We start from the raw sequence: 12,293 nt of genomic DNA on the forward strand, positions 1-12,293 counted from the left end.
GTCTAAAATAAAACAAAGTACGAGTAGAATTGTAAAACTAAAATAAAATAAATATAAATACGAAACAACAACTACACAAACAAGGGTAATAAGGATAAAACGGTAAAAGAAAGTATGTATAAATAAAATGAAACAACTAAAACTAAGAATAAAATGTTAACATGTATAAAAATAAAAATAAAATAAGACATTCACACACTGATAAATTTTCTCAATAGCCTCCTAAACTGGTTTAAATTATCACAGCTTTTGATTTCAGTTGGCAACTTATTAAATTCAATAAGTCCCTTGCTGAGTACAGAATTTAACATCTGACTAGTATTGCATCTATCAAGGACAAAGTCTGTATTATTTCTGGTGCAGTAATTGTGGACGTCTCCGAACACTCTTATTTTATCACAAATATATGTGGGTAGTAGACGTTGTTTTAATTTAAAAATAAATACATACACACTAAACATAATTCTTTGCCTGACAGACATCATACCTAGCACACTTAACATAATAATAACAGGAGTGTATCGATTGCATTTTAGGATTAGTCTCATTGCTCTATTTTGAATTACTTCAAACTGTTTCACCTTGTATTTAGGCAGGTTGAACAACAATGTGGAGCAAAACTGCAAATGGGGAACAGCAATGGCATTATACAGCAGGAGTTTTGTATGCATCGATAAGTTTTTTCCAACTCTATTAATAAACCCAACTTTCTTGGAAAATTTTCTCATGGCGTAATCCGCATGTGCCATAAAATTCAAATTTGCATCCAAAATTGTACCCAAATACTTTATTTCATTTTCATAAAAAATACTCTCCCCACCTACACTGATGTTCACATTGTCAATATTTATTTGATTATTTTTCAATTTTTTGGTAAAAAGGCAAAATTTAGATTTACTTGTATTTAAACATAATTTGTTGATACAGAGCCAGCTGAAAATTTTGGTTAAGTCACTATTTATATCAGTTACCATCTGATCAATATTGTTTCCTATTATATAAATCATTGTGTCATCTGCAAATAACACAGTTTTACATTTTTGTATAACTTTTACCATATCATTTATATATAATAAGAACAATAATGGACCCAAAACTGTTCCCTGGGGAACACCAAATACAACATTAAGAACCTGAGAGAGACTATTCCCATACTTTACACGTTGGACTCTATTACGCAAATAAGATTCAAACCAATTCAAGACATCACCTCTAATTCCCAATTAGCTTAATTTATATAACAGAATTTCTCGGTCTATCGTTTCGAATGCTCGTTTAAAATCTAAGAATACCGCTAAAATATATTTATTATTATCAATGGCTCTGAGAAAATTATCACATATATTAACGACAACAGACTCACACGAGTGACACTCACGAAAACCAGACTGATTTTCAATAATTATCGAGTTTTCGTTACAGTAATTTAGGAGTTGCTCTTTTACACATACCTCAAGGAGCTTTTCATAGATAGGTACCGTATTAATTGGTCGGAACTCATTATAGTTGATGGTATTTGGTACTTTGGGAACAGCAACAACAGTAGACAGTTTCCATGATTCCGGGAAGACCCCATTTTTTAAAGAAGTGTTAATAACATCCAAGACACGATCACCGACAGCACAAGATACGTCACACAAGACTTGCTTAGATATGCCTTTTTCTCCACCTCCAACGTTTTTTAAATTTTTAAGAATTTCTTTCATTTTTTTCATTGATACTTGACCAAACTTGGAAAATAGTTTACTAGGTTCAGGGGCTCTGGTACCATTATTTATTACATTTGGTGACTGTGGGATGTTGGTGACAATAATATGTATACTTTCTATAAAATATTTATTAAATTCTTGAGCAATGCTTGCTTCATCGCTGATTAATTTTCCGTTGAAATTGATTTGTTTGGTCAAAATATGCTTTTTATCTGGTAGTAGAGCTTTAGGATTTTTCCATAATTCTTTAGGATTCTTTTTGTTTTCGTCTATGCATTCTGCATAAAATTTTTCCTTCTCTACTCTAATTTTGTTCACAATAATATTTCTTTTAGTTTTATACTCTTTCCAGGCACCCTCATTTCTATCTAAAACGGCCCTTTTATATAAAGTATCTCTTTCTCGCATCATTTGTTTAATGTCAGACGTTATCCATTTTTTATCCGCATATTTTTGATTCTGGATAATCTGAACCTGAGGGCACATTTGGTCTACAATAATCTCAATATCAGTGATCAATGATTCAGCTAGTAGATTTATGTCAGAGCTATTCTTGTTCCAATCAATAGCAAGAAGTTTTTCTTGTAGTAGATGCGAGTCGTAGTTTTTAAACGATCTTTGATGTTTAACGGTTTTGATAGTTTGCTTGTTTTCCTGATTAAGAGATATAGACAAAATCGAGTGGTCACTAATTTTAGGTGTTAGATGTAACCTGTGCGCCAGATGCTTGTCATTGGTGACTATAAAATCGATTAATGTCTGGCTCGTAGGAGCTATTCTGGTAGGTGTTTCCACAATTTGGGTAAAACCATTTGTGTAAATTATATTTTTTATTTTGTTACTATAAACACAAACAGAAAACTCCAAAGACATTAGCCAGACAAAACTATTAACAGACAAAACATTTTTAATTTTATAACGTACATCAGATCTTACCAATGCCATCACTCCCCCTGTTCTACTGTTGTTACTAATAGATTGTTCCATTCTGTACCCATCTATGTCCAGCTCACAAGGTTCAATTTCAGCTGTAACGTGGGTCTCACTTAAAAGCAGGATCTTAGGTTTCCAGTCATTGACTAATAGAGTAATGTTATCCTTATTATTAAGATAACCCTGACAATTAAAGTAGACAATGGTCGTGTTAAGTACAATATTTGAATTTAATTGCTACCTTATGTATTTATTTCTCTGAATATCTTCAATTTTTTTATATAACTCGCATTTATTAACATCCCAAGAGACATGGTTAATATTTAAACTAAGACCATACTTTTCATTGGACAACACACAATTAGCACATTTGACAATATTTACGTTACATTCCTTTACATTATGATTACCGCAACACCTAGCACACACTTTATTTTCTTTACAATCCTTAATAATATGACCGTAGCGACAACATCTAAAGCACCTACGTATCCCATACTCATTAAAGACTGGACAACAGTTCCACCCAATATTCATCCTCTCCCTTTCTATAAATAGCCCATAAGAAGTGGCATCAACTTCAAAGATTATGTTAAATTTTTTGTTTACAATTTTTGACCTTCGCACAATTTTAATTTTTTTGTTTGCAGACTCTTGTAAGTTGTTTTGACTTTCAATTTTTTTAATTAGCTCATTTTCTGAAAGGGGATATTCAGATTCATTTATACCTACTACCTTGATTCTATGTTCCAACACCTTGGGGACCTCAACGCTATATGAATCTCCCATCTTTTTCTGAATCTGATTCTGAACATTAGATATATCTTTCTCGCTACCACACTTCAAAATAATTCCTCCATTCCTTGTTGGTTTACCTAGCGATAAACCTACTCCAATATCTGTAGGGTTTACTTTTTTCCGTAAGTCCTCCTTAACCTGCTGAACATTTTTTTGGGAAGCCTTCTGCTTGACGACCAATACCTTGTTATCGTTTTTCTTCTGTAGAATTGTAGCATATGATGTTGAATTACTCCCTGCTACTACAGTTTCTGATTTTTTTGTTTCTTTTAAACTGGCAATTTCTGATTTTAAATTACAATTTTCCACCAATAACAAGTCTACCTTTTCATTTAACTCCTTCGTTTTTTGAACTAAAAACAATAAAGTAGCGCTTATGTCTACCTCTTGTTCCCCTATATCATCTAAACGGCTTCTTTTTCTCGTTCTCTCAGTACTCTTGGCTATACCAAGAGATTGATCACAAGCTTCACACTTCCAAGTTGCCTTCTTCATATGAAAGCCACGCATATCCACACTACAGCACTTTCCGTGATAATATTGATTACAGCTTGTACATTGTATAATAGTTCTAACATCTTCAAATGGCAATTTACACTTCACACAGAAATCCATAGGATCGCCATCAAACACCGAACTACTACTCGCCATATTAATTTAAAAATCACTAAATATGAGATCGAAATCCGCTCCACTAATAACCAATATATCTCATATCAGTACAGGAATGCTTTTTTCTATAAATTCTCCTTGATTGTCTATTTTAATAACAAAGAGGCAAAATATGATATTTAATCCAATTTTAAAATTGCGTGACTATCCTGCTGTGAATTTTATCTTGTTATATTAGGGGTAACAAAACACACATTTTGACACAAAACACTGTATTTAAAACGCACTCTAACTTACTAAAAACACACAACAAGGAGCTATGGGTTTCTTGACGTGTTTAAAGCTCAATAGACATTTGAGCGACAAAATGTTCATATCTCGGCAATTAAGAAACCTAGCGACTTGAAATTTGGAACATAGCTTTTTCTAGTAAATTCATTAGACACCTATTTCAGCGTTTTTTTCAATTCGTTCTTTAAATAAATAAATTAGTCGTGGAATTTGATTTTTTTTTAATTACATTTTGAGGGACAAAATGCTCATATCTCTAAAATTAAAAGAGTTAGAGACCTGAAATTTGGAACATAGGTTCTTCTAATAAATTTACCAGACACCTATTTCAGAATTTTGTTGAAAAAATTGTAAAAATGAAACCTTGAAAATTAATTTTTTTTAATTCAAATTTTGAGCCAAAAAATGATCATATCTCTGAAACTAAGTAAGTTAAACACAAAAAGTTTGTAACATAACCTAAATATACCGGTGAGCTTGGACTAAGCTTCCTTTCCATAGTTCAACAACGCTAACTAATCTGACATTATTATAACCCACTAAGGCAGATATAAATGCAATAACCAACAAATATCAATCCAGATTTACCCCCTATGAGTACACCTCTCACCCATGCGAGAAGGACGCTTGCATTCGTGAGAACCAGTTTACCCTCCTCAACTGTCTCTGGTTCGCCATAGGGTCACTGATGCAACAGGGATGCGATTTTTTGCCCAAGTAAGCATTTAGGGCGTTTAACTTTGAGAAGATTCATTCAGTACTCTGGAGAACCTTTCTCTAAGTGTCTTTACTTGGGACACTATTTATAAACCGCTTCTCAAGTTAAATGCCCAATGGGACACGTTAGTCTAATTCGCTGTCTGTTATGGTCGCAGGTTCAGCCCTTACGAATGGGACAACCCGCATCCATGCAACAGCGAACCGGACGTCTTGGAAAACCAGTTCACCCTGCTAAATTCCTTATGGTTTACCATCGGTTCTCTCATGCAGCAGGGCTCAGATATTGCCCCCAAGTAAGTCTCCTTTATTAGTTTTCACTCTTTTACTGCTTCTGTTTTCTCATCGCCTCTTCTTCAGCTTAATCTGCTATAGTAGTGATAGATTTATCAGTGGTGAACTGTTATTTAAGACTGACGGTTTCATTTTTATATCGTAGTATTTTAGAGTAGAGGTTCATTTATGGATGCTGGATAACCATCAAACCACCTCCATGAATTAATCAATAAACAATCACATCTATTTATTTATAGAGCAGTTTCAACGAGAATGGTCGCAGGAATGTGGTGGTTTTTCACTCTGATCATGATATCTTCTTACACCGCTAACCTTGCCGCTTTCCTTACGGTTGAACGTATGGATTCGCCGATAGAAAGTGCAGAAGATCTGGCCAAACAGACTAAAATCAAGTATGGTGCTTTAAGGGGTGGATCTACGGCGGCATTTTTTAGGGTAAGTTTTCTAGTTGAAGTAATTTACAGACTGCTTGGAATTAATTGTTGGTCAATTCCAGGCAGTTGTAGTTGGATTATTCAAGGGTGAATAATATCCAGAAATCGGGTTGAAAAGGGACAAAACTATAGAGAAATAAATGATAGTGTTATTCCAGGCAAATGGGGCTTAGGTATAATTTAATGATTTGGTTGAAGTTTCTTAATACATTGTGACTTTAGTGTCTTAGAAATGCTTCTTATGAAATATGTTCAAAAGGATTTTACTCCACTGAAGCATACTTTGATATATGAAAGATTTTTGTACCTAAAAAACTCACTGAGTTAGAGCAAATTTTGTTACTTAAGACCTATTCAAAGGTTCGAAAGTTATATTGGAGCTTCAAGGGACACTTTTGGTCATAACTTTGCAACCAATCAAAATATTTTCATAATTCCTTGACGTCACAATAGAGCAATCTTTGAGGATTAATTTAAGTGTAAAACGTGATTCTGGATTAAATATTTTGGTCGTAACAAGCATTTTGGTCAAAGAGCTTTTTTGGCAAATTTTGTTAACCAAGTTTTCACTTCTATTGGGAATATTTTCATGAAAAGTTGGAATATTCTCAAAAGGATTTTGTTTTATGAAAGCGTGTTCCTTTCCCAATAATTTGATATCTGAATGATTTTTGTAGCACAGAAACTCTATAAATTAGAGCAAATCTTGTCACCCAAGGTCTAAGTGCCATTCAATTTGAAGATTTCAAAGCCATATAGGAGCATCAATGCTTTTATTCATAAGTGAACATTTTTGGTCATAACTTTGCAACCAGTAGGAATATTTTCATAATTCTTTAACATCAAAATAGAGCAATTCTTGAAGATGAATTTGAATGTAGAATTATGTATATTAATTAAATGTTTTGGTTATTAAGAGCATTTTAGTCAGAGAAACTTTTTGCTAATTTTTTTTTACCAAGTTTTCACTTCTATTGGGAATATTTTCATGAAAAGTTGGAATATTCTCAAAAGGATTTTGCTTTATGAAAGCGTGTTCCTTTCCCAATAATTTGATATTTGAACGATTCTTGTAACACAAAAACTCTTTGAATTAGAGCAAATCTTGTCACCCAAGGTCTAAGTGCCATTCAATTTGAAGATTTCAAAGCCATATAGGAGCATCAATGCTTTTATTCATAAGGGAACATTTTTGGTCATAACTTTGCAACCAGTAGGAATATTTTCATAATTCTTTAACGTCAAAATAGAGCAATTCTTGAAGATGAATTTGAATGTAAAATTATGTGTATTAATTAAATATTTTGGTTATGAAGAGCATTTTAGTCAGAGAAACTTTTTTCTAATTTTTTTTAACGAGTTTTCACTTCTCTTGGGAATATTTTCATGAAAAATTTAAAATATTCTCAAAAAGGGTTTTACTTCATGAAAGCGTGTTCCTTTCCCAATAATTTGATACCTGAACGATTCTTATAGCACAAAAACTCTTTGAATTAGAGCAAATCTGGTCACCCAAGGTCAATTTGAAGATTTCAAAGCCATATTAGCGCATCAATGCTTTTATTCATAAGGGAACATTATTGATCATAACTTTGCAACCAATAAGAATATTTTCATAATTCTTTGACGTCAAAATAGGGCAATGCCTGAAGATCAATTCAAGTGTAAAAATGTGACTCTGCATTAGCATTTTATCCAGAGAACCTTTTTGCTTAATTTTGTTTACCAAGTTTTCACTGCTCTTGGGAATATTTTAATGAAAAGTCTGAATATTCTCATAAAGGTTTTACTACATGAAAGCCCGTTTCTTTCTCAAGAATTTGATATATGAATGACTCTTATACCTCTAAAACTCTTTGAGTTAGAGCAAGTTTTATTATTGAAGGTCCACGAGCCACTCAAGCACTTCATATTGGAGCATCAAAATAATTATTTATAGCCAGGCATTTTTTGCTATAACTCGAGAACTACTTGGAATATTTTTATAATTTTTTGACATCACTATAGGGAGATCCCTGAGGATTAATTTAAATATAGAAATGTGATTCTCGGTTGAATATTTTGATAGTAAAGGGCATTTTGGTCAGAGAGTATTTTTGCGAAATTTTTTTGACAAAGTCTTTACTTCTCGTGGGAATATTTCATGAAAAGTTCCAATATTCTTAATAGGATTTTACTCCATAAAAACGTGTATCTTTCCTAACAATTTGATATCTGAACGACTCTTATACCTCAGAAACTCTCCAAGTTAGAGCCACTTTTGTCTTTCAAGGTCCAAGAGTCATTCAATCTGAAGGTTTAAAACCCACATCGGAGCGTCAAGGTTCTTTTTTATAAGTGAACATTTTTGGTCATAACATCGGAAATAATAGGAATATTTTTATAATTCTTTGACGTTAGAATAGGGCAATTCCTGAGGATGAATCTAAGTGTAGAAATATGATTTTGGGTTAAATATTTTGGTCGCAAGGAGCATTTTGGTCGAGGAGTCTTTTCGCTCAATTTTATTTAACAAGTTTTCACTTCTCTTGAGAATATTTCCATCAAAAGTTGGAATATTTTCAAAAGGATTTTGCTTCATGAAAGCGTGTTCCTTTCCCAATAATTTGATATCTGAATGATTTTTGTAGCACAAAAACTCTATAAATTAGAGCAAATCTTGTCACCCAAGGTCTAAGTGGCATTGAATTTTGAAGGTTTCAAAGCCATATTGGAGCATCAATGCTTTTATTCATAAGTGAACATTTTTGGTGATAACTTTGCAACCAGTAGAAATATTTTCATAATTCTTTGACGTTAGAATAGGGCAATTCCTGAGGATGAATCTAAGTGTAGAAATATGATTTTGGGTTAAATATTTTGGTCGCAAGGAGCATTTTGGTCGAGGAGTCTTTTCGCTCAATTTTATTTAACAAGTTTTCACTTCTCTTGAGAATATTTCCATGAAAAGTTGAAATATTCTCAAAAGGGTTTTACTTCATGAAAGCGTGTTTTTTTCTCAATAATTTGATATCTGAACGATTTTTTTAACACGAAAACTCTTTGAATTAGAGCAAATCTGGTCACCGAAGGTCCAAGTGCCATTGAATTTGAAAGGTATGAAAGCCATATTGGAGCATCAATGCTTTTATTCATAAGTGAACATTTTTGGTCATAACTTTGCAACCAGTAGCAATAATTTCATAATTCTTTAACGTCAAAATAGAGCAATTCTTGAAGATAAATTTGAATGTAAAATTATGTGTATTAATTAAATATTTTGGTTATGAAGAGCATTTTAGTCAGAGAAACTTTTTGCTAATTTTTTTTACCAAGTTTTCACTTCTCTTGGGAATATTTTCATGAAAAATTAAAATATTCTCAAAAAGGTTTTACTTCATGAAAGCGTGTTCCTTTCCCAATTATTTGATACCTGAACGATTCTTATAGCACAAAAACTCTTTGAATTAGAGCAAATCTGGTCACCCAAGGTCAATTTGAAGATTTCAAAGCCATATTGGCGCATCAATGCTTTTATTCATAAGGGAAACTTTTTTGGTCATAACTTTTCAACCAATAAGAATATTTTCATAATTCCTTGACGTCAAAATAAGGCAATCCCTGAGGATCAATTCAAGTATAAAAATATGACTCTGCATTAAATATTTTGATCGTAACAAGCATTTTGGTCAAAGAGCTTTTTTGGCAAATTTTGTTTACAAAGTCTTCCTTTCTCTTGGGAATATTTTCATGAAAAGTCCGAATATTCTCATAAAGGTTTTACTACATGAAAGCCCGTTTCTTTCTCAAGAATTTGATATATGAATGACTCTCATACCTCTAAAACTCTTTGAGTTAGAGCAAGTTTTATTATTGAAGGTCCGCGAGCCACTCAAGCACTTCATATTGGAGCATCAAAATAATTATTTATTGCCAGGCATTTTTTGCTATAACTCGAGAACTACTTGGAATATTTTTATAATTTTTTAAGATCAGTATAGGGAGATGCCTGAGGATTAATTTAAATATAGAAATGTGATTCTGGGTTAAATATTTTGATAGTAAGGGGCATTTTGGTCAGGGAGTCTTTTTGCGAAATTTTTTTTACAAAGTCTTTACTACTTCTTTTCCTGAGGATGAATCTAAGTATAGAAATATGATTTTGGGTTAAATATTTTGGTCGCAAGGAGCATTTTGTCGAGGAGTCTTTTCGCTCAATTTTATTTAACTAGTTTTCATTTCTCTTGAGAATATTTCCATGAAAAGTCAGAATATTCTCAAAAGGGTTTTACTTCATGAAAGCGTGTTTCTTTCTCAATAATTTGATATCTGAACGATTTTTTTAACACGAAAACTCTTTGAATTAGAGCAAATCTGGTCACCGAAGGTCCAAGTGCCATTGAATTTGAAAGGTATGAAAGCCATATTGGAGCATCAATGCTTTTATTCATAAGGGAACATTTTTGGTCATAACTTTGCAACCAGTAGGAATATTTTCATAATTCTTTAACGTCAAAATAGAGCAATTCTTGATGATGAATTTGAATGTAAAATTATGTGTATTAATTAAATATTTTGATTATGAAGAGCATTTTAGTCAGAGAAACTTTTTGCTAATTTTTTTTACCAAGTTTTCACTTCTCTTGGGAATATTTTCATGAAAAATTAAAATATTCTCAAAAAGGTTTTACTTCATGAAAGCGTGTTCCTTTCCCAATAATTTGATACCTGAACGATTCTTATAGCACAAAAACTCTTTGAATTAGAGCAAATCTGGTCACCCAAGGTCAATTTGAAGATTTCAAAGCCATATTGGCGCATCAATGCTTTTATTCATAAGGGAACATTTTTGGTCATAACTTCGCAACCAATAAGAATATTTTCATAATTCCTTGACGTCAAAATAAGGCAATCCCTGAAGATCAATTCAAGTGTAAAAATGTGACTCTGCATTAAATATTTTGATCGTAACAAGCATTTTGGTCAAAGAGCTTTTTTGGCAAATTTTGTTTACCAAGTCTTCCTTTCTCTTGGGAATATTTTCATGAAAAGTCCGAATATTCTCATAAAGGTTTTACTACATGAAAGCCCGTTTCTTTCTCAAGAATTTGATATATGAATGACTCTTATACCTCTAAAACTCTTTGAGTTAGAGCAAGTTTTATTATTGAAGGTCCACGAGCCACTCAAGCACTTCATATTGGAGCATCAAAATAATTATTTATAGCCAGGCATTTTTTGCTATAACTCGAGAACTACTTGGAATATTTTTATAATTTTTTGACATCATAATAGGGAGATCCCTGAGGATGAATTTAAATATAAAAATGTGATTCTCCGGTGAATATTTTGATAGTAAGGAGCATTTTGGTCAAGGAGTTTTTTGCAACAATTTTTTTTACAAAGTCTTCACTTCTCGTGGGAATATTTCATGAAAAGTTACAATATTCTCGATAGGATTTTACTTCATAAAAACGTGTATCTTTCCTAACAATTTAATATCTGAACGACTCTTGTACCTCCGAAACTTTCCAAGTTAGAGCCACTTTTGTCTTTCAAGGTCCAAGAGTCATTCAATCTGAAGGTTTAAAACGCACATCGGAGCGTCAAGGTTCTTTTTTATAAGTGAACATTTTTGGTCATAACTTCGGAAATAATAGGAATATTTTTAAAATTTTTTGACGTTAGAATAGGGCAATTCCTGAGGATGAATCTAAGTATAGAAATATGATTTTGGGTTAAATATTTTGGTCGTAAGGAGCATTTTGTTGAGGAGTCTTTTCGCTCAATTTTATTCAACAAGTTTTCACTTCTCTTGAGAATATTTTCATGAAAAGTTGAAATATTCTCAAAAAGGTTTTACTTTATGAAAGCGTGTTCTTTTCACAATAATTTGATATCTGAACGATTCTTGTAACACAAAAACTCTTTGAATTAGAGCAAATCTTGTCACCCAAGGTCTAAGTGCCATTCAATTTGAAGATTTCAAAGCCATATAGGAGCATCAATGCTTTTATTCATAAGGGAACATTTTTGGTCATAACTTTGCAACCAGTAGGAATATTTTCATAATTCTTTAACGTCAAAATAGAGCAATTCTTGAAGATGAATTTGAATGCGGAATTATGTGTATTAATTAAATATTTTGGTTATGAAGAGCATTTTAGTCAGAGAAACTTTTTGATAATTTTTTTTACCGAGTTTTCACTTCTCTTGGGAATATTTTCATGAAAAATTAAAATATTCTCAAAAAGGTTTTACTTCATGAAAGCGTGTTCTTTTCCCAATAATTCGATATCTGAACGATTCTTGTAGTACAAAAACTCTTTGAATTAGAGCAAATCTGGTCACCCAAGGTCAATTTAAAGATTTCAAAGCCATATTGGCGCATCAATGCTTTTATTCATAAGGGAAACTTTTTTGGTCATAACTTTTCAACCAATAAGAATATTTTTATAATTCCTTGACGTCAAAACAAGACAATCCCTGAAGATCAATTCAAGTGTAAAACAGTGACTCTGCA

At 32.3% G+C, this 12,293-nt stretch overlaps 1 protein-coding gene across 3 annotated transcripts in view; it reads left to right on the top strand.

Annotated features, from left to right (window-relative positions):
• LOC126745348 (glutamate receptor ionotropic, kainate 2) overlaps positions 1-12,293 on the top strand; it is a 49,348-nt gene that overhangs the window by 26,627 nt on the left and 10,428 nt on the right. Inside the window, exons 13-15 of one of the 3 annotated variants that reach the window (XM_050453141.1) lie at positions 4,926-5,060; positions 5,219-5,356; positions 5,594-5,792. In XM_050453141.1, coding sequence (XP_050309098.1) covers positions 4,926-5,060; positions 5,219-5,356; positions 5,594-5,792 — 472 coding nt within the window. The remainder of the gene's footprint in view (positions 1-4,925; positions 5,061-5,218; positions 5,357-5,593; positions 5,793-12,293) is intronic. The other 2 variants (XM_050453143.1, XM_050453142.1) reach the window with 2 other exon arrangements.

The sequence above is a fragment of the Anthonomus grandis genome, chromosome 15 (assembly GCF_022605725.1).
Source record: "Anthonomus grandis grandis chromosome 15, icAntGran1.3, whole genome shotgun sequence".
In the NCBI taxonomy this organism is placed as follows: Eukaryota; Metazoa; Arthropoda; class Insecta; order Coleoptera; family Curculionidae; genus Anthonomus; species Anthonomus grandis.